Source organism: Cyanistes caeruleus, chromosome 4, assembly GCF_971803275.1.
Source record: "Cyanistes caeruleus chromosome 4, bCyaCae1.hap1.1, whole genome shotgun sequence".
NCBI classification, from domain to species: Eukaryota; Metazoa; Chordata; class Aves; order Passeriformes; family Paridae; genus Cyanistes; species Cyanistes caeruleus.
Window position 1 is genome coordinate 32,712,553 of NC_141704.1, and position 22,318 is coordinate 32,734,870.

At 47.2% G+C, this 22,318-nt stretch overlaps 1 protein-coding gene across 1 annotated transcript in view; it reads left to right on the forward strand.

The window, feature by feature from the left end:
- The window catches only part of CACNA1I (calcium voltage-gated channel subunit alpha1 I), a 161,660-nt gene extending 139,606 nt beyond the window's left edge, over nt 1–22,054 (forward strand). The window contains exons 21-37 of the mRNA XM_086887503.1: nt 408–592; nt 927–1,053; nt 2,136–2,261; nt 2,737–2,826; nt 3,222–3,414; nt 4,510–4,661; nt 6,387–6,496; nt 7,099–7,232; nt 7,923–7,993; nt 10,890–10,968; nt 11,499–11,620; nt 12,381–12,719; nt 13,329–13,475; nt 17,645–17,761; nt 18,139–18,307; nt 19,174–19,370; nt 21,156–22,054. Coding sequence (XP_086743629.1) covers nt 408–592; nt 927–1,053; nt 2,136–2,261; nt 2,737–2,826; nt 3,222–3,414; nt 4,510–4,661; nt 6,387–6,496; nt 7,099–7,232; nt 7,923–7,993; nt 10,890–10,968; nt 11,499–11,620; nt 12,381–12,719; nt 13,329–13,475; nt 17,645–17,761; nt 18,139–18,307; nt 19,174–19,370; nt 21,156–21,860 — 3,063 coding nt within the window. The 3' untranslated portion in view covers nt 21,861–22,054. The remainder of the gene's footprint in view (nt 1–407; nt 593–926; nt 1,054–2,135; nt 2,262–2,736; nt 2,827–3,221; nt 3,415–4,509; nt 4,662–6,386; nt 6,497–7,098; nt 7,233–7,922; nt 7,994–10,889; nt 10,969–11,498; nt 11,621–12,380; nt 12,720–13,328; nt 13,476–17,644; nt 17,762–18,138; nt 18,308–19,173; nt 19,371–21,155) is intronic.
- The last annotated feature ends 264 nt before the right edge of the window (nt 22,055–22,318 follow it).

The following is a 22,318-nucleotide window of genomic DNA, read 5'->3' on the forward strand; positions in this document are numbered from 1 at the left end:
CCATGATTTGCAGGATGTTAATATCTTCCCATGGCCATCAATTTCTGTAGCACTCACTGTTTTTGAGAACTGCTGACAAACAAATTACCCCTTTAAGAGCCAAAGTATGGATTTAGTGTCTGACTTTACCTCCAAGGTGATTTCTGAACCGTGAGACGTTCCCCAAAGTCTTGTGTGGCAGGGAAAGGTTTCCTGTGGCTCCCCTACAGTGCCATGTTGCTCAGGAAGGCAGAAAAAAGGTGTTTTCCTTTATAGACACCCAGGTGAAAGGAAAAGATTATGAGATGACAACTTCAGTGTCAAGAGGAATTGATAACTATTCATTCTCCTCCCATTCTCTCCATAGTTGCTCTCTACCAGGTAACATAGGAGCCATTTCACCCTCTCTTCTCCCCCCTCTCTTCCAGGTGGTCTCTCTAGGCCTGTATTTTGGGGACCAAGCTTATCTCCGCAGCAGCTGGAACATCTTGGATGGCTTCTTGGTCTTTGTGTCTCTCATTGACATTGTGGTCTCAGTGGCCTCTGCTGGTGGTGCCAAAATCCTGGGGGTGCTGCGAGTGCTCCGGTTGCTGCGCACACTACGTCCCCTCCGGTCAGAACCCCACCGAGCCCTGCTCGGCCCCCTCTTCTCACTGGTTATTCCCAGGGTCACATCCAGCTGTGCCAGGCAAAGTGTAGATTTTCCACTTACAAGCAATAAGCCACAAGGAGGTCCTCCTTAGCCATATGGGTCTGATGCTGGAGACACCTCATCAAACAAAAAATCTATGGGAGAGAAAAGGATTTTTGATCACAGGGGAGGGATCTCCACTGAGGGGTCACTGCACAGGGAGACAGGGTTCTGCTGCTGCTGCTGAAAATGCTTAGCTTAGGCCAAACATCCCCACCCTGTCCCTCTGTCATCCTTCCCCTTGCTTCCTTTCCAGAGTCATCAGTCGAGCCCCTGGTCTGAAGCTGGTGGTGGAGACACTCATTTCTTCCCTCAAGCCCATAGGAAACATTGTCCTCATCTGCTGTGCTTTCTTCATCATCTTCGGCATCCTGGGAGTGCAGGTAGGTTGTTACTGTCCATCAAACAGCCCTGGAGCCCTATTGCCATGGACACCTGTGCCCCAGGTCCTGTAGCAGACACAGGGAGCCAAGCAGAGCAGGAGAGACAGGGAAGCTGGTGAATTCTCTGTGCTTGCCCTCTTCCACAAGTCATCTCCACAATGACACAGCCTTTGGCAAGCACAGACAGGTGCTCAGCAAGCGCAGGCATTGCTGGATGTGAGAGACAGGAGTTAATGCTCACACCAGGGTTTGGTAGCAGCAGCTGGGTCAGGGTTTGGGCCAGTGCCATAGGGAGAGCCCAGGGCTGACACAGAGCTCACTGGACCTATCCATGTCACCCCTCAAGGGCAAACAGTTCAGTGCCTGCTCACATGAACCTTGCCTCCAGTCAGCTCTCTTTCTCCCCCTCACTCTGAGCCCTAAATCCACCCACAAACTTCTTTAATTTTTTTATTTAATCCTCTTTATTTTCGGCTGTTGCATTGCAGAGGAGCAAGGGTGTGGGCGTTACTTCCATCTCAGGGAATGCGCTATACTTAGTTTGCTCTGATGCATCTGTACAAATGCACAATCCAGTACCTTCCATATGGGGAAAGGAGCCCTGGGCAGAAGAGTCACAGCAGTGCAGTGCAGCTTTGTGAATAAATATATATGAGAAAAAGAGGATGTTTTTTTCTGGTTCTTTACCCTCAGATGAGATCCCATCAGCACTCTCAGTAACTGGGAAGCAGGGAGGGAAGATTACTCTAGGGGACTGATTAGAAGATACTTTTTCACTTTGTACCCAGAAAGGCTGCCTTCAGGGCTGTCAGATGGTGGGCTTGCAGTCACTGCTGGCCTGTGGCAATGGAGGAGGTTGAAAAGCCAAGTGTGAGCTCACAAGGGTGGTCCTGGCTCCTTCGCAATGGCTGAGTCTGTGCTCTACATTGTGTTGGTGGTGTCTCTGTCGTGCTCTATGTGGCTTGCAGTCTTGCAGGCCATGCAGCATCTTGGCAACTTCTGTACATCCCAGGGAGCATGGGGAACCCTGTGGGGAACCCTGTGGGGAAAGTGACCCTGATGGAATCACTCCCCTCCTGCAGCTTTTCAAGGGCAAGTTCTACCACTGCCTGGGGGTTGACATCAGGAACATCACCAACCGCTCCGACTGCGTGGCAGCCAACTACAAGTGGGTGCACCACAAGTACAACTTCGACAACCTGGGACAGGTGAGTTTGCCCACAGCCCCTCCCTCTGATGGGGACCCAACAAGGGGTTTGTCTCCTCCCCAGGGAACAGATGCAGTACCTGGAAAGCCAATGACTGGGCCAGAAGGAGCAGTTATTTGGCATGGGTGTCCATGCAGAAGCTGTGTCACTGGAGGGTTGGTATCAGAATGACACTTACAGGATGAGTGGGAAAGAAAAGTGGTGGCAGCAGAGAGCCTGATTTTCTCTTTTCTCCTGCCATGAAGCAGATGTTCTTCACAACCTCTCTCCTCTGGTGGATCTGGCTGCATATGGCTTCCTGTCACCCCCTCCATGTCCTCCACTGGGGAAGGAGCAGGTTTTGATGTGTGCAGAGACACAGGAAGAGTATTTCAGTGCTGTGTGTGTTAGAGCATAAACCCACAGTATTTTTTTTTCTGCCTGCCAGATGCATCGGCTCCACATCTCCATATCAGATTTTCTTTATGTGTTGCAGGCTCTGATGTCCCTCTTTGTTTTGGCTTCCAAGGATGGCTGGGTCAATATTATGTACAATGGACTTGATGCTGTGGCTGTTGACCAGCAGGTACATGGACTTTCTTGTGAAAGGACCTTTTCACTTTCCTTGTGCTCATAAGGCAGAAACATCCTTTAACATCCTGCTTCAGATACCTCCCTCACACCAAGAGTTCCTTCCAGGCTCCTTCTGAATGTCTTGCTCACCTATTTGCAAGGGATCAGGTCCATGGTATTTTCTAGTCCATGCAGGGAGGTGTAGCTGTGGCTATGCTGTGGGGTCAGTGGGCCTTTACCTATTTGTAATGAAAAAGCAATAATGCCATGTGTCTCTCTGGCTCCCTCCTGGCCCACACATCATTATTTCAATACCTTGTAAAGCAGAATCTCTTGGGCTGCCGCCCACTGCATCCCTATTCCTCTACTGCTAAGACAATGGCTGCCTCTGTTCTTCTCCCACTCCAGCCAGTGACGAACAACAACCCCTGGATGCTACTCTACTTCATCTCCTTTCTCCTCATCGTCAGTTTCTTTGTGCTCAACATGTTTGTGGGGGTGGTGGTGGAGAACTTCCACAAGTGCCGGCAGCACCAGGAGGCTGAGGAGGCGCGCCGGCGGGAGGAGAAGCGCCTGCGACGCTTGGAGAAGAAGCGAAGGAGTAAGGCACAGCCTAAGTGTTTGGTTGGTTCGTAGGCCAAGGTTTTCTGAGAAAAACCTTTTCCTCTTCTTTTTCTTTCCCAATGGGCTGGTCTCCAAAATCCATCGCTCGTGGCCGTGCTCTCAGCCTTCCTCCCCGCACCACACGTTGCTGTGTCACCACACACCTCACTGTGGCGGTCTAGGGAAGAGGGGTGGCTGAGGAGATCTGCTGGGACTCCAGGGAAGGCACTGGGGAAGGGTTTTAGCACCCTGCTCCTCAGGAGATGATGTACCAAAAACACCCCTGTGCACATGCCAGGCATTGTTGGCATGGGGCGTGCACACATCGGTACGCTTCCTGTGCTTGGGGTAGAGTCCCACCTGGGCTTTCTGCAGCTCAGCTGGTGGTTGAAGAAGAACCTGGACAGACTATTCTTTATGTTTAAACCCAAATTTAAAGAAGAAGGGGGAAAAAAAAGAGGAAGACCCCTGTCTTTTGTGTCCCACTACCCAGTGTTGTAGTGTCACTCCCTGGGATCTTAAATCCTCTGTGTTGAAGGAAACCTTCTATTCCTGGTGTTTCTGTCCTGTTTTGTCTTACCTTTAGATAAAAATTGCTAAAGCATACTCGCTCCTGGAAATCATCCCTACTACCCAGACTTCTATTCACAGCCTATGGGCATGCTTTCCCTTCCTCTGCTTCAGTTTTCCCCTTCTCTCTTATAACACCCCAGGGCCTCTCCTTGAACCATCTGCTCCTTTTATCATAAGTGATCTTAATTTGTCAAGACATGAAATGCTGATTTAGCACCATTCCCACAAACACAGTCTAACAGATTTTCTTTCTAGCATTCTGTTCTTTGTCTTTTTCCCCACATGTTTTTCCCCTTTTCTTCTTTCCTTTCTTTTTTTTTTTAAATCTTTTCCCCCTCCTCCTCATGTCCTTTATCTATACCTATTATTTTCTGATTTTTCTCTCTCCTAACTGCATTCCATTTTCTTTCAATACCTATCACTAATCTTATGCCTTCTCCCTCCTCAGTGTTTCTTACCCATTTCTCTCTTTTCTTCTAATTTCTTCCTAACTCTGCCCATATCCCTCTTTCCACTGAAGAGGCGCAGCGTTTGCCGTACTATGCTACCTACTGCCACATACGCCTCCTTATCCATTCGGTCTGCACCAGCCACTATCTGGACATCTTCATCACTTTCATCATCTGCCTCAACGTGGTCACTATGTCCTTGGAGCACTACAACCAGCCTGTGGTGAGTGAGATCATGGAGATAAGTCGTGCCTCCAGATATTGTCATTTTGGTACAGCTCTCTGGTGACCACTGCCCACCAGCATAAGTAGGACACTTGGGTGTCTCTAAAAACCAGTGTTGAGGTTTTGTAGGAAGTAGTTTTGTAGTAGGGAAATTTGTGTGAATATTTTCACGTGTATCCAGAAAGGTAGTTCCTACTCAGACATTTGTTATCCATTAAAATCAATAGAGAGAAGGTATCTGAGCAAGAGTCAAGCCCCTAGAAAGCATGGTGCAATTAAATCTCTGTGCTTTCTATTAGTAAGTGGATATGTGGGTCACCCAAATTTAGCAGCCTGCTCTGCTTTTTATGTTCCCCTGGATCCTAATAGGAGTGGTGGAAGCAGCAGTGTTCTGGGAGCTTCAGGCTTTGCATCAGATTTCCAAATGTCAGCCCAATTCCCCTGCCATATGGCCTCAACTGAGAGAACCAGAGTGGCTGGTTGTATGTCATGGGATGGGCCACCTTTACCAAGCCACCTTTTTTTCATAAGAGAAGCTGCAAGGCCCAAGTGCTGAGCAGAGCCTCTCTCAGCTGCAGGGTGTGACTCCAAATACAGCACCTTCGAGGCCAAATGTTTTACACTTTGCTTGGGTACAGACCATGTACCTCTCAGTGTTCCTGGCAAAGCTGCAGATGCCTTTGGTGGGAAACATGTATGCTGCACATATCAAAGAAACCTTCTTCCTCCATATGTAGACAAAGCATTCATCATGACATCTGCCCAGTGACATTTCAGTTTTCTCTTCAGGTGACCCTTGGTTTATGTGACAGCTCTGGTTTCTGAACAGATTGTCAGAGGTAGCTCAGGTTTGATCAGGAGCTGAATCTGTCCTCATTCAAATCTTTTGCCTGGCTCCTCTGTCTGCTGCCCACCTAGCCCAACTTCCCAGCTTTCATCTTGCCCTAGATGGTGCCCAGCTTTATATTTCAGGAAGTCTCAACCTTTATCTGTTGGCATTCTCACATCAGATCTTTGTCCCTCAACAAGTCACTCTTCTTTCTTACTCTTCAGCTCCTTTCCCTGGAACACAGCTCCAGCCAAGCCAGCCTGCTGTCAGGCTCTGTTAAACAAGCTTCTCAAATCACTTCAAACCCTTCCAGCACAAAATTCCACCAAAAGCTTCCCACTGCTCACAATGGTTCCTGGTGGTCATGAAGGGGCAGCACGTAAAAAACCCAGAAGCCAAATAGCTCAGAGATGTGATGTGCTGGCCCCAGACCAAGGCACAGCAGGGTTTCCTCTGGTCAGAGATTACCTGAATCCACCACCAGAGTAACCCCTGTGCTTCACTCCCGGTTGATAGCTGTGCCAGTGCCATTGGTAAGGTATCATTCAGGTGGCATGGGCTACTGGCAGAAGAAAAGCCTGATGGCATGTCCTGGATTCTCTTGCAATGGCCTCCTCCTCCTGATCATGCCAAACAGTACAGGAGAAAGGAGCAGTAACTGATCCTGGGAAGAGCAAGGGGCAGAGGGGCTGGCTGGTGGTTGCCCTTAGTAGGCAACCTCCATATTTAAGTAGGTAAGAAGCATGGGGCAGCTTTCCTCCCGCCCAAAGTGAATACCTGGGGCAGCTTCTTCACGCCAGGATGAATTCCAGGCACTTAGGAGAGTCCCCACACAGGGGTTATGTGTTGGATGCTGCTTTTGCTTCAATTCTTTTCCCTCTCTTTCTGTGGCAGTCCCTGGAGACCGCCCTCAAGTACTGCAACTACCTGTTCACCACTGTCTTTGTGTTTGAGGCAGTCCTCAAGCTGGTGGCATTTGGTCTGCGACGATTCTTCAAAGACAGGTGAGCAGAGGGTTGTCAGCTGTGGCTGTGGGACAGCTGGGTTTGGGGTAGAGGTTTGGGGATGGTGCCCTACCTAGACTATGAAGTGGTGGAGAGTGCTCTGACTGCCTCCCAGTTCTGCACAGCATGGACCTAACCTCATCCTCCACAAGCTGCAATGCCTAGGCAATAGCAAGAGTTGTCCAAAAATTGCCTCTTGGTTAGAGTCTGCTGGTTAGGCAAGAAAGTAAAGGAGATGAGGTTAGAGAGAGACATTTTTTTCCTGCCCTGAAGGCAAACTGTGAGCATGCTGAAGCAGAACATATATAGCAAAGTTGATTCAAGGTAGTAAGGCCGTAAAAAGCTGAGCCCATTAGTCAAAGCATAGCACCATAGTAACACAGCTCCATGCTTTCAAATCAGGCTGGCTTGCCTCTGGCTGCACAGGGTGTGTGCAAAGTGAATCTCTGTTTCTCTGGAAAAGCCCATATAGGCTGACTCAGAGTGGGTCTTGAACTCATACATAAGGAAATGTTTAGGCTAAAGTGGAGACAAGTACTTTTCTTTCACGGGAAAATGGAAAATTCTATCTTAGTTTATTCTCTTCAATTTTTCTTCTGAAGGTGGAACCAGCTAGATCTGGCCATTGTGCTGCTGTCTGTCATGGGCATCACATTGGAAGAGATTGAAATCAACGCTGCTCTTCCAATAAACCCCACTATCATCCGGATCATGAGAGTGCTGCGTATCGCCCGGGGTGAGAGAGACGCTGGCCAGAGCAGGGGTGTATGTGGCCATGGAGTGCAGCTTGGTGCCATGACTCATTGAGCAGTGGCTGTAGAGTCGTGAGCTTGCTCTGTCCCTAGCCCTCAAGGAACCTCTGGGGTGTCCTTCATCACATCCCAGCAGGGATTCTAGGGTCTAGGGCACCCTAGAAGCTCAGGCTTTCTGGTTCCCTGGGAGGGTTCCATGTGAGAGCTGAACTTTCTCTGTTACTCATTTTTGGGGCAACTACAGTAGTGGTGTGGGGAGCAGAGACCAACGAGCAGGTTGAAATTTGCACAGGTAAGGTGGTGGCCAAGGTGTGCCAAGATGGCATAACGGTGATGGCTGAAGGAAAAGAGAGTGATGGAAGGAAAAATCAAAGCAGATGGACAATTAGGATACACATTCCTGGGAAAAAGGATGTGGCTAGAGTGTCTGGGTGAAGCATGAAGAATAGACATAGGTGGCAGAAACAAAATATTTAGTAAAAAGGATATAAACTCGATAAGGAACAACTGGGGTTGTACCATCAAAAGTAAGAAGAGGAATGAGGGGAAAGTCGAGTTTTTCTAGGGCAAGGAGAGACAAGATATCTGTCTGGTGCTACTGTCATTAGTAAGTCACACAAAGGATGCCTCTGAGCTCAGTCTGACTGATACTTCTCTTGTGCTTGTTGTGGCAGTCCTGAAGCTACTGAAGATGGCCACAGGAATGCGAGCACTGCTGGATACAGTTGTTCAAGCTCTGCCACAGGTAAAACATCTTCCCAAAACACTCTCCTCTTCTTTCCCTTTTTCCAAAGGGTTGATTCTTGTGGAGTCTCAGAGGTGGTGTCTACTGTGGTGTGCAGGCAACTGCCTGAAGGTCATGTCCAAGTTCTCATGTCATTCATGGGGTTACAACTCACCTTGCATCTCTCTTCTCCAGCACGTGCAAGAAATGAGGCTTGACTCCTGGAAAAGGGTAGATTTCTTCCCATCATGTCTAGCTAGTGTCTAACTGTTTGCAATTAGTCCATGGCTCCTTTTTTTTCTCCTCTCTCCATAGAAGGGAAGAATAATTGGAAGCTATTTCAGGAGGAAAGGAAATCTTTCTGTCACTGCACCGCTCACTCTTCCCTGAATGTACCCCTTTTTCCCTCCTTCCCTTCCATTTGCACTCTCATCACTCCTTTTCTCAGCTAGTGCTTCCCCCTTCCTATTTTTTCTTCTTTTCTCCTCCTGGATCCCTTTGTGTTTCTGTGCCTCTCATGCATGAGCAGCAGTGACACGCTCTGTTGTGGCTCACACAGCCGGCAGTTAAGTGTCTGCCGCAAGACATGATGGAGACAGAAGGATCTCATGAGCTGTGAGTGGCAGCTGCTCCCAAACGAGATGCTGACACGGTGCTTTACACAGGCTCCAAGCCCACTGTGAGCATCCTCCGTGATGGATGAGCAGTCAGGGAGTCTGGTCCCCTTCCTTTTGGATTGTTGAGGGAGAATTGTTAAGCAAGGAGTAATGGCACCAAGTGGCTCTGCGGATCATACATCAGACCAGTCCCTTGGCAGGCCCTGAGAAGGCAACTCTATTGCGTGATATCAAAATGCACCAGCATTTGTCAGTTGATTTATCAGCTAATGTGCCAGTGCTGGTGAGTGATGATGAGCTGGGAATCAATTTGAAAACAGCATGAGTAGTTACCCAGGGAATTTGCTTCTGGTGTTGGTGACAATAAATGTCAATCTGAATTAGGGGAATATGATGGCACAAAAGGGAAAAGGAAACTCTGTGATCTTTTATGGATCCCGAGCTCTGTCTGATCTCCCATGCTTTTTATTAAACAACAATTATTTGTGGTTTATTTTAATAATAGTAATAACAAAAATATTAATAATTCATGTGTAGGATATGCAACATGATTCAGGATAGCTGTGGGCTGAGATACACTGGGCAATAGAAGGAAGGGGAGATGAAGGATGTTCTTAGTGCAGGCAGACCTGAAACGTAAATTTCTTTTAGTTCTGGCTGCTGCCACAGAACGGATCAGTGCAGCTTCTTTGTGCCTTGCTCTTTTCCATTCCAAGAGCCACAACAGATGAATTTTCTCAGACAAGGATCTGGGACAGAGCAGGTCTTCAGATCCAGCGTCTGCATGTCTGTGGCATGTTTATTCAGAAACCCAGAGAAATGCACACAGATATTAAGAGCTGGATTAAATAGTATCCAGAAACTATTGGTGAGAGGACTCTGCAATATATTTGCACTTAGATTATAAGATTCAACTTCTACCCCCATTATACAGATAATAAATAAGAGAGGAGGAAATATTCATATCTCTGTCACGTAGACAGAGGATCTTGAGCCATCAGACAGTTACGTGTTTTGCTCAAGACAGCAAAGAGCAGAGCCAGGACCTGTGAGTCTCTGCTTCTGGTCCTAGCCACAAACTACAAGTATAGTCTTCCATACTTTCTCATTTCTGATTTTTCTGTCTCCCATTTGCCTATGGCTCCTTTGCTAACCAAGTTTGTGATCCAGCTCTCTTGGAGGTCAGTAATACCTGCCTCAAAGCAAGCAGATGTCTGAAAGTTTGGTCTGTAGGTATCCCCTGGAAGATAATAACAAGCAGAACTTAATCCCTTCAACATCAAAGCCTGTGACTTCCTACTGACTGGTTTTTGCTAGTTCCTATAACAGGTTGGCTTTGTTCAATAAAGTTGTGTAGCAGGGATAAAAAAATCCCTCCATACTTACAGTTGTGTAAAAATCTGAACTTAAAGGTCTAAAACCCACGAATTTCAGCATTAAAAGAATGAATCTAGTGTCCATATTTTACACACCGAGTCTTCGGGGGACAATTGAATTAACTGTAATATTATTCTCCGAGATTTATTGGCTTTGCCAAAAGTAGTTTAAAATAAGTTGTCCTCTCCCTTGCACTTTATCCTCTTCCTGACCTTTCTCTTTTTGTTCCTAGAGCACAGACTCAAATCAGGGATTTTGGCTCGCTAATGGCATACAAGACATCTCCAGTTGTCCTGTTTCAATTCCCCTCCTGTCTTTGTTACACTGTAGCAATTCTTAATAGTGAACAGAGCTTTAATTTTAAAGAGCCCTTTGGAAATGTAGTCCTTAGCTAAGTTTTATTAACTTCCTCTTCTAAACGCCCTGTAGACACAGACCCAGCACTGTGTTTTCACAGCATTTACTATGGTGTCTAATTTAGTCATCAGAAATAATTCCTTCCAGTGAGTATGTAGGGAGCCAGGATGTGGCAGTCCAGGGGAGTGGGTGGGCTGAATCATTTATTTCTCTGCTGAATTTGGATGGCACAGCAGTTGCAATGACTAAATTAGATTCCTGAAGTGATGATCCTAACGTAGGCCCAGTGACCACATGCATTCAGACCAGAAACTGTTTAGTGTTTCAAAAAACCTGTTAAGTCCTTAATTTTTCCATGCCTTCTCTTCCCACTTGCCTGTTCCTTCCCCAGCCCTGATGGCAACTGGAGCCATCACTGAACATTTCCCAAGTGTTGAGCAACTGTTTTGTTTGCATTTGTACACCGGGATTTCACTGCTGTTCTCTTCAGGCTTGGAAATGCAGAAACACTTTCTGTACAGATGAAATAGGCTTTGGGGTAGGCTGACAGTGCTGTTTGCTTTCAGGTGGGAAACCTTGGACTCCTTTTCATGCTCCTCTTTTTCATCTACGCTGCTCTAGGAGTAGAGCTCTTTGGAAAACTGGGTAAGTCTCAAGCAGACCTTGCTTCAGTCAAGAGACACATGCTGGTTGGGGTTTCTTAAAATCAGAACTCCTCAATAAAGGGACTGAATTGTTTGATGGATTTTATTCTCCCTTATGCATAATTGACGTAATAGGAATTTTCCTCTAAATTGTTGTCCTAACAGCCTAACAAAGTAAAAGCAGCCTCTATTTTCTCTTACATTCTTAAACATTTGCTTTTCCTGCACTCTGTCCCTCACATTGCCTTCAAGACTACAAGAAAAAGTTTGTGAAAGTTTGTTTACATCTCTTGCCATGGAATATTGATCAAGAAGAAAGACGCTGTGAGGATCCTCCTGAGCAACAGAGTTACACTGCCTGATATCCTGGGGCTGGGCCATCAGGGATTTTTCCATACTGATTGCAAACTGTTGGGCAGGGTGCTGGTACCATTCATTACCTGAGGTCTTCAGGCTGTGAGTTCATGTTGTTGGTCTCAGGGCTGGTAGTGTGTCCTCCCCTGAAGACACACAAGTCCTCTTGTTTTTCAGTGTGCAACGATGAGAATCCCTGTGAGGGCATGAGCCGCCATGCCACCTTCGAGAACTTTGGGATGGCCTTCCTCACACTTTTCCAGGTGTCCACAGGAGACAACTGGAATGGGATCATGAAGGTAACTGGGACTTGGAGGAAAGGATATCCTACTTGTGGGGAAAGACAAACTCTGATGCCTGGATCTGTTCAGCAGAGCTTGGGCTAGCAAAGGGAAGGGGAACTGAACACAGAAACTGGGTAGCTAGATAAGACCCCTGCTTGGTGCAGAGCCTGTCTCCCCACCATGGTAACTCACACCTTGGGCTCATCTAGTCCTGGAGACATTTGATTGAGAAAAGAGCCAATTTTCCTTGGGTGGAACAAGAAAATCATTTAGGGTAAGAGGGAATATTCACTGTAGTCAGGACTACAAAGTCAAAGCTGAGCAAAGGACATGTGTGTTAGACATAGCACCCACCTGCAGAGCTACCAGGAAAATACAAATTAAATACTTTCTTTGGAGGACATGGAGAAAGGAAAGTTCTTTCATCACATATGGTGCTTTTGAGAATAGAAAAAGGAGAAGGCAGTGCCAGCCTGCTCATTTTTGGTCTTGTTCACGTGTGGGGCTATGGTGGCAGCAACATGTCATGGTCTGAAGGTTTCCTTCATATACCTTTGGATGATTTTTCTCTGAAGCAAACAGCGCATGAACAGGGAGTGTCCCAGATTCTTTGGGGACCTCATTATGCCAAAAGGTATGGGGTGATAGAAGTGTTTGCCTTGTTTTTTTCCTCTGGCATCAGTGTTTTTTGACAGAGAGAACAGCCAAGCTTCTGTTCTTACTTTAGTCTTTCCTTCCTTCCATCATTCCCTCTCAATCCCAACTTCCCCTCAAGGATACCTTGCGTGACTGCAGCCACGATGACCGGAGCTGTCTCAGCAACCTGCAGTTCATCTCCCCACTGTACTTTGTCAGCTTTGTGCTCACAGCCCAGTTTGTCCTCATCAACGTGGTGGTAGCTGTGCTCATGAAACATCTTGACGACAGCAACAAGGAGGCCCAGGAGGATGCAGAGATGGATGCTGAGCTTGAGATGGAAATTACTCATGGGCTATGCTCCCACAAGTCAGGCTCTCCAAATTCAGGACAGGGAAAAGGAGCAGGAACAGGAGGAGGTGGTGGTAGAACAGATCCTGAAGGACATCTGTGCATGAGATGTTACTCTCCAGCCCAGGTGAGTACACCATTGAACTTACTAACCAGACTGCAGCAAGGAGCTGTGGGCATTAGCTGGGTAATTCAGATGATTGAGGGCTTAGCAATAGCAGAGTCTTCCACCTCAGGGTGAAAGGTTTGCTTTCAGCAGTAGACTTTTGAGTTGATAGGATCATGTAGGGACAAGGCTATGACAGCAGTGTGTCCTGTTCATTGTCATCACGGTGTAGGAACCTGAGGGCCAGCAGAGGAGGGATGGAGCAGATCAGCTAAAGGTGTGAGAGGAGCAAATTTGAGAGGGGAGCTCAGGAGAAGAGTGCAGGAGAAATTGCAGATCAAGAGTGAGTGACTCCAGCAGAGCTGGAAGGGAGACATGAGCACTGAAAGTGAGTGAAGACTGTCCCTTCTTATTTTTTTATTTTTTTTTCATTGAACTCTGGCACCTATACACACCCTGTGGCGCAAATGTTCCCCTCAGTGATCCTGTGCAAGTACCTGCAGAACAAGATGCTGCTCCAGATGAGTCAGGGTGGAGAACCCAGCCCCAAATTCACATGAAACTTGAAAGCAAAAAACTCGACATTCTTAAAATGATCTCTCCCATCCTCCCCCCTTTCTTGTCCCCTAGGAGAACTTATGGCTGGACAGTGTCTCTTTAATTATTAAGGACTCCTTCGACGGGGAGTTAATGATCATCGATAACCTATCGGGCTCCGTCTTCCATCATTACTCCTCGCCGGCCATGTGCGAGAAGTGTAACCATGACAAGCAAGAGGTAACCTGCGTACGAGGATGTGTGAGGGGACTCTTCCCCCCAGACCTGCACACCCACACCCACGTGCCCGCAGGTCGTCCCATGTGTGCTCCTCACTGTAGATTGTGTAGACAGTAGAGCTTGTTGACCTGTGTTTGTTATCTGTTGTGAAGTGCCGGTACTGCCTCTAGCACAGGCCTGCCCTCCTCAGCCACACGTGGATGTTTGAGGTGGTGGAAAAGTGAGACGTGACAGGACACGGGTCAGGAGGGGCTGAATGACCTGTAGAGAAATGGCTATGAAGGCATCCTTGGCAGCTCTTTTTGCGTTCAATTCTGCAAGAAAAGTCTAGGTTTAGGCTCATGTTGGACAGAGGATTCTAAGGATCTCACCCCAGTGAGACCGCTCAGGAGCAATTCAGTGGGAGATTTAAGCTTGTGTTTTGTCCTCATTTTAAGCATGTGCTTGCTTATTTCCTATTGAGGTTGATCAATTAAGCACATGTTTAAATGCTTCGTTGAATAGAGTCATGTTCTGTGAGCAAGGATTGGTTTGTGGTGAAAACCAGTTAATTAGTTTGAGCAAAAACTAAATAAAAGCGGGCCCACTGAGAAAGTTTGTTAGCTGAAAAATGGGTTGTTGCTTAAGAGCAGGACTAGATGGCTTAGACTTGAGCTACTAAAGTTGCTTTGGAAAACTCCTTCCTAAGCAATTAGTCTTTTCAGGTTGTGAAACTTGAGGAGCAAAATAGTCTGGGAAGGGTTAGGTGAGTAGCAGAACTAATTTAGTTCTGAAGGAATTTTATTGTGTGTAGGTGCTCTGATTTTGTGTGGCCAGACTTGTAGCAGTAGTGTGGCTCTTCTGCCAGTCAATTGGTATGCCAGTGGCAAACTTCACCCTTCCTTCCCCATAACTGACTCAATACGTTGTAGCTTATAAAGAACGAGGAAACTTGGGAAAAGAGCTCTTATTGGCAGATCATTCTATTCATATTTGAAGAAAGCAATATTTTGTTTGGTCTCAAATGCCTAGTTCTGATGCTCTGGTATTTTGTCAGCTTCTCAGTTGTCTGCTTTTCCCCCCTGCTTCCTTTTGGAAGTATCAAAATGCAAACATTGCTGTAGTTTATCGTTATTGAGACACTTCACAAATGAATTCTACATTAATGCAACCAAATAACTACTTTTCCATTAACTGCAATTTCCATTGCTTTACTTAAGTTTTTATGTTCAGCAATTGGTGCTCAGCTTTCTCAGCAAATGAGATCTCCTAAGGCATTCCAGAGTGATTGCCCCCAAGTTAAGTCATTTGTAGCTAGTTTGCTGCATTTGAAAACCTCACAGACAGTCTTCAGTTTCCCCGCCTACGAATTAAGACAACAACCCATTTTCTTACCTTTCCAGCGAAGAAACTAGATGGCAAAATCTTCAAATGCAACCCACAGCCAGAGCGAAGAATTTGATGTAATTATCACAACTGAGGAATTATTCTTAGATCATACTTTCTAATGGCTGCTATAGAACCATAAATTAGTTTCAAAATTGGTATTTTAATACATCTCAAATGTGGAACTGAAAAGAAATTATCTCTGCAAGAATGAGTTTAGTAATAAAATACAGATGTTTTATTTTGTATCATATGAGTCAAAACTATACCTTCGGATTTTAAGCCAGGATTGATCATGACCTTCTCTTCATATTTCAAAACAGGAAAAGAAATTGAGGAAATTTAAATAATAAATCACAATATGGAGTCATAGCTAACATCAGCAATGCACACAGTTATTAAATTAGAGTGTCCTCTGGTACGTCAACATATCCAAATGAGTATTGTACACAGACTGAATTGTACAGTCCCAGAAACAGCTGACTGCAATTTACATAGGCAAAACTATTTATCTAGTCTTCTTAACTGCCTGTGTGTTAGGAAAAAAACAATGTGCTTGCTGTCCACCCTATCAGCCTTAAACCGCTGTTCTGACAAAAATCACATATTAGGCAAAACTGTCCCCTCCAATTTCATCGGTATTTTAGTTCACTGAGATGCTGAGCACAGTGGATGGACACAACATTTAAATGTATGCTCAAACTCATTAATGTGTTATTATAATTAATATTAAGCTTTTGGTGGCATTGAGCAGAAGCACGCAGTGCCTTTCCCAATTACTCTCCCGATATTTTATTTTCAAACCAATTATTTGTACAATTAAGGATTCTTGTAATTGTGAGTCTGTTTTTAAAGATATATCTGCAAGTAGTTGTTTAGGGATATGTGTGCATGGTTCAGTATCTCAGGCTGATGTTCCTGGCAGGTTTCATGGATTGGGATCTAGTGAACAGCCCCTTCTCCCCTCTGCAATTTAAAATATTTTTTTTTGCTCCTCATCTTTAGTCAGCAGATTTTAAAATATTCTGCCTTAACGGAAGCAAAAAGAACGAAACCTCATTTTTTCAAGGTGCTAAATTCTTCTCTTGTCATTTCTATCCTTTCACTCTTGGGATGGTTGACAGACTTCTGTATATGGATGACTGAAGTGCGTTTAGCCATGGTAGGAGTTTGTCAGTGAGCACCAGTGAAATGTGCTTCCACAGCTGCAGTTGATTTAGTCGTGACTTTGTTGATTGTGGATTTAGATCCCAGGCTGGTCAGAATTTTCAAGCAAGTGGTTCAGTGACAAACAGACTGTTCTGGCATTTTCTGAAATCCTTTTTTATGGATAGAAAAAGTAGCCACAGATGTTGCCACATGTCATGCTGCTGTCTCTGTAAGCACAGCTGTAAGGCTGTTTTGGTGTAGCAAGTACTTGGGAGAGTAATAGATAAGTATTAAGTCCCACATGCATTAAGTGGGACTGAATGAAGACTTCCTGCTTCTCTACAGGAGTGGTTGCTGACTGGTGGCTGTGTAGCATCCCTGGCTCACTGAGGGCTCTCTGTGCGTTCGTGCTCTGAGGAGCAGTTGTTGGTTTTGGGCTTTCTCCATGGTTGAACAGCACCATGTTCCTCTGTCAGAATAATATCTCAAATAAGGATGTCATTTGTGCACTTTATTTAAATCCAGGTCCGGTTTCCCATTCTGTTTGTTTAAAGTGCATTATCCCGATGGAGACCTCTTCCAGTCTCTGGCATTAGTGACAAGTCACTGAACTTCCAGCTCGAAAGTCAACTCTCCAAATGTTTCACCTGCTGTCATGGCGCAAGAGCTGTACCTGCCTCTTGCAAACACAAACACATGGCCAGAAGCTGTCCCGACTGAGACAACCCAGAATACAGCTCTCAAGAGTTAGCTGCTGGTGGTGCAAACTTCTGGCACTCTAGAGACCAGTGATGGAAATCCAAGCACAGGAGGGACAGAGTAACTGCTTAAGCTGGTAGAAAAAGATGCTTTTCAAGCACTGTGAGCAAGAGTTGTCAGGCAGAGGGGATTTAAAAGCTTGGAGGAAAGAGGATGGGAGAGAGGGGCACATGCGGTATGAAGCAAGGTCAGGCATGGGACTGGAGCAGAATGAGAGAGATGCAGTGGTCAGATTTGCTTTCAGAAAGCAAGAGAGCTCAAGTGTGGGTGTGTGGGAGGGCTGAGTTTAGAGACAGAGAACAGAATGGAAGACAAGTGTTAGATAAGATCTTGGTTAGGTTAGAGGAGAGGGGAAAGGCAAGATGTAGGAAAGCTGGAGAGAAACAGGGTTTCAGTAATGAAGGTAAGAGAATATGAAAAGCATGATATTGGCATGGACTGAAAAAGGCATGACTTTTCCTGGAATGAAAGCACCTTCATGTTTAAGCAGGGCTGTCTGTGGTGCCTTCAGAAAGGGGGATCCTCTCCTCATCGCTCAGCAGAGCTGGCTGCCCTGTCACCAGCCTGAGGGACCCCTCTGCCTGCCTGGCTTTACTTGCAGGGCCTTGGGCCAGCTGTATCTCTGTGACAGATACAGGACTCGTTCTTCCAATTCTGGCACTAGGGGAGCATGGACTGGTAGCAGCCTGCTTGCAATCGTATATTCAACCTTTCTTAAAAAGTGAATTCTCCTGCCCAGCCCAGGTCTGGGTTGGGCAGTTCCTGATATATCCAAGGAATATAACCTAAAACTGATCTTGGGTCTACAGGCTCTCACTTATCCACCATCAACAGTGTGACTGCTTGAAATGTGGATTCCAGGCATGACCTGTGATAGCTCCTTTCCCTTCCTGCAGGTCCAGCTGGCTGAAATGGAAGCGTTATCCCTCAACTCAGACAAGTCCTCTTCCATCCTTCTAGGAGATGAGTCAGACAATCGAAATACTGCTCAGCTGAATCCTAAGGAGATCAAGGTCAGCCTCAGAGAGCCATGGGTATCTTACACCATGTGCTGTACTTATGCCCTTGCTCGTTTCAGGTGCTCTGTATTCATCCAGGTGTCCCTGCTGAGGAATATAATTCTGGTCATTTTTCAAGAGCTTCTCCACAGAGCCATACTGTGGAGTAGGATTTGAGGAGAACAAAAGAATATGTGTATTTGAAAGTTCTCTTCACTGCTGTTAGTAACTTCCTCTGAATTAGTCAAAAGGTGATTTGGGCTGAAAAATTGAGCATCTCTTAGCTAGATTGAAGTTATTATCAGAATCAGTTCTTCTTGAGGCTTTGAAAAGTCTGCTCTATCATCTTCCATTAAATTTCAGAAAGCTTTGTCCTCACTTATTTTTTCCAGCAGGATGGCCAGGACAACCCTGACTCCACTGGGGCAGACAATCTGGAGGAAAGCCTGCTTCCAACATCCAGTGAGGATGGCTCTGCAAACCCAGACAGTTACCTGTGTGAAATGGAGAATACTTCTTTCAACTCCGTTCAGTCTTGGCTAAAGCATGAAAGTACCAAAGGTGATCAGGGCTCTTATTCTGCAGGTCTGCTGAAAATGTGGTTTGGTTCAGCTCTGGCTTTCCCCTGCTTTCCCTCTGCCAGGTGGAGAGTTAATGTGACTTGGGGTTATACCAACCAAGAATTAGTTTTCAGTTTGCTAATTTGCTTCAGGAATGGGGGGAGGAGCAGTTCCTTCATTTTTGTTGCTAGTTTTTATATCTTCCCTCAGACGTGACTCTGAAATATTGTGGAAGTGCTGGTCCCCATTTGCAGTAGTGCAGACATGCACAGTCAGAAAAGAGTGGGGACAGATTCTCCTGACATGCCAGCTGGATGAACTGTGCTCACTCAGCACAGAAAAACACTGCTGCCCCCTGAGACCAAATAAAGGTTCAGGGAACATGTAACACACGTCTGCCCTTGGTGGAAGTGCTCCAGTTCTACTCTTGAGTGGGCCCTGGTCTCCTGTGGTCCCCAGCTTTCCCAAACCACCTCTTAATTTATCTCCCTTCATCCCTTGCCTTGCAGGATTTGGGATGAATGTCCTCTGGCAGTGAAACATACTTGAATCAAGGCATTACAGCTCAGCATTCTTCTGTGAGAGCAGCAGCAGAGCTGGCCTGTTACCATATGGCTCTGAGCTGTGTTAGGTCTTCCTGGTCTGGTGCAGGTTTTTGTGAAAAAAGTGGGATCCTTCATCTGAACACCAGACTGAGGCTTCTTAGCCAGGAGTACATGTTCCTGAATATCCTTTGTTCACTGGACCTGAGACTTGGCTCAGTGTAACAGCAGCAAAGGCACAAAATAAAATCGGAGGACTCTTATTAAACTTTTTTTTTTTCCTTCTATTTCTGTTCCCCTCCCCTTTCTTTTGATGCTCTCTCAGTCCCTCCCAGCCCCTTCTCTCCAGGTGCATCTTCCCCTCTGTTACCCGTACCAACAGAATTTTTCCACCCAGCCATCTCTGCCACCCAAACAGGGCCTGAGGAAGTCTCGTGTCCACACAACCTTCCAAAGATCTCCCTGCAAGGCTCGTGGGCATCACTGAGATCTCCAGGAGTGAACTGCTCACTTCTCCATCAGGTGAGGAACCCTGCTTCTGTCTGCTAGGAGAAGTCAATTTTCACATCCCACCCAACCAGAGGGGGCTGGAGGAGGAGGAGGCAGCTCTGGTCATGGGCTGGGTAACCTGGATCTGTAGCAGCAGCACAGTGGACTCCAGAATGCAGGGAGGGTAGGGGAGGAGAGAGCGTAGCATAACAAAGTGGTGTTGGATAGCTCTCACCCCGTGAAGTCGTTTGTTCTTCTGCTTTGGATCAACAGTTTGTCAGCTGCAGTGGGCCCCACATGAAGAGGAAATCACATCACTCTGTAGCTCCCCCCTGGGTCCCTGGCACTGGGTGTGCTGCAGACATCTGCATGCGCAGCAGCCATGCTGTGGGCAGGGGGTGACAGCTGCACATCCTCCTCAGGTCCTCTTAAGATTGTGACTCCAAATCATGCACCTTCTTGTTGGAATAGGCTTCTTCCCACCTGCATCCTCCACATCTCTTAGTGCCCCTTCCACACACTGTGTCCCTAAGCTCACTGTTTTGCCCTGCCCACTAAACAAACCCTTGAATCCCAGAAAGGTGCCATCTCTCCATGAAAAGACAGCTATTTCTCACTAACAAAAGAGAAAAATAAAAGCACTGGAGGGAGATCAGCTGTTTCTGAAGTGCAGAAGATGCAGAGATGAAAGCAGAGATCCCAGCTACTGTTCTTGGAAGACACTCCATGAGCAGGGGCACTCTATTCCAGACAAACTAAAAAAATAAAACCAGATGTTATCCATCTGTATATAACAGACACTGTAGGTATGATACAAATGTGTATAAATTCACCAAGGATAAATTGAGCCTTGGACTGAGACTGAGTTGTTGCAGTTTTGAAACTTCTGGTTTAAGTTAAGACACAGAAAGGTAGAGCCCTGGAGCTGGCACACCACTGGGGCAAAAGTACTGAATTATTGTAAAGGAGAAATTAGTAAACTTCTGATTATTTGACACAGAACTGTATTGAATTACTATGGAGACTGCCTCAGGAGACTGCTTCCAGTCCTACATGCATCCTTCCCAGTGCAGTGTCCCAGTGATGATTGCACAGTGCAGACCAATTTCCTAGAAACAGCTGAAATGCAGCTTAACTAGATGAGCTCTGATGCAAGGAAATTAAGGCTGTTTCCTCTTCCTGCTGGAAGGGGAGCCCCCCCTTTTTACCCAAAATGAAAGAGTAGTTGCTGCTAGTGCTGGTCAAAAGAACCACGGGGCCTCTTTTCTCTCCCCAGATATTGCTGATTTTTTTAATGAGAGGAGGTCTGTACAAATCCCTTGATTCCTCTCCAGCTGATGTGGGTGTCCATATATAAACCTGTGTGGCAGGTGTATAGGGAAGCCATGAGGGAGGACCCACAGGGAGCCTTTGCTCTGCTGCCTCCTGGGCCATCAGCGCTCGGGGAGAGAGCAGTGATGGGTGCTGCAGGGCTCACAGACCCGGCATCCCTTCAAGTGGAGCACTTCACGTGGGAGGGGTAAATTCATCCTGAAGCAGGATGAAATTAGCTCAAAATATCGAAACATTCCCTCCTCCTTACCCAGAAGGAAATCGCCACGGCAGGCCGCATGGCTGGCGCTTTGTAGCATTCATTGTTTGGTTTACGGCTCCCTTCCCCAGCAGAGAAGAGTGAGAGAGGAATGGAGTTTTTCCCCTTTCTGCAGTCGCGGTTTATTTTCACCCCCCAAAGCACCCCCAAAAGCCAACAAGGCGGAGTCTCTTGCCCGCTGCCCGTGTCCCTCCTGACACCTGTGTTTCCGTGCTGCCGCTCCCCAGCCCCCCGAGAGCGACCCGTCTCTGGACAGCGGCAGCAGCAGCTCGGCCGGCAGCCTGCAGACCACGCTGGAGGACAACAGCCTCAACCTCAGCGACTCTCCGCAGTGTGCCCTGGACCTGCCGGTGGCTCTGTGCCCCGTGCCGGCGGCGGGCAGCCAAAGACCCCTGGCAGCCCCCCTGTCCCCCGCCTCCCGCCGCCGGAGCCTGCGGGGCCGGGGGCTCTTCAACCTGCGGAGCCTGTGCCGCCACCAGCGCAGCCACAGCAGCGGCGGCAGCACCAGCCCCGGCTGCACCCACCACGACTCCATGGACCCTTCGGATGAGGAGGGGGCGGGCAGCAGCCTGCGCGGGGGCGGCAACAACAGCGAGCCCTCGGAGACGCTCAGCAGCCTGTCGCTGACCTCGCTCTTCTCGCCGCCCCCGGCGGCGCTGACCCTGCTGAAGAAGTGCAGCAGCACCAGCAGCCTCCAGGCCAGCCCCTCGCCCCGCCGCCCCGCCGCCCACCACGCCAAGCCCTTCTACACCGTCGACCCTCGGGGCTTCCTCTCCATGCCCTCCTGGGTGACGGACTTCTGCAAGGACACCCCCTCGCCCAGGGAAGGAGAGGAGCCAGACGGCCCCGGCAGACTGGGGACAGGGGACCGCAGCTCCCCGCTCCCTTCCGAGCTGGAGCTGGGCGACGGAGTCAGCAAGAGGAACAGATGAGGGTCCCTGAGGCGCAGGGAGGGAGCATTCGGCCGCCGGCACGGGGAGCACGTTTCACTAGCTTCTCCCTGGCAGCAATTCCAAAGGATTTGCGAGAAAAAGAAAACAGGCAAACAAAAATTTATAAATATATATATATACGTAAATATATATATATATACATATATATATATAATAAATATTCTGGTACCGTACCTCAGAGGTGTGGGAGAGTGCAAGCAATACGTGAACAGTCCTGCCTGAGGGCAAGACCTGGACCATCACCCCAGAGACTATAGTGACAAGAAAAGGCCATGGGGCTGGCAGGGACAGGACCCTCCAGCCAGGTGACTGCTATGTGGCAGCTGTTTAGTCCTATACATATACATATATAGAGAGATCGATTTATTTATTTTTTTTACTGAGAGATTATGAATTTCAGAAAGTGCTAAGGAGGAACAAGAGAACGGGGGGGGGGG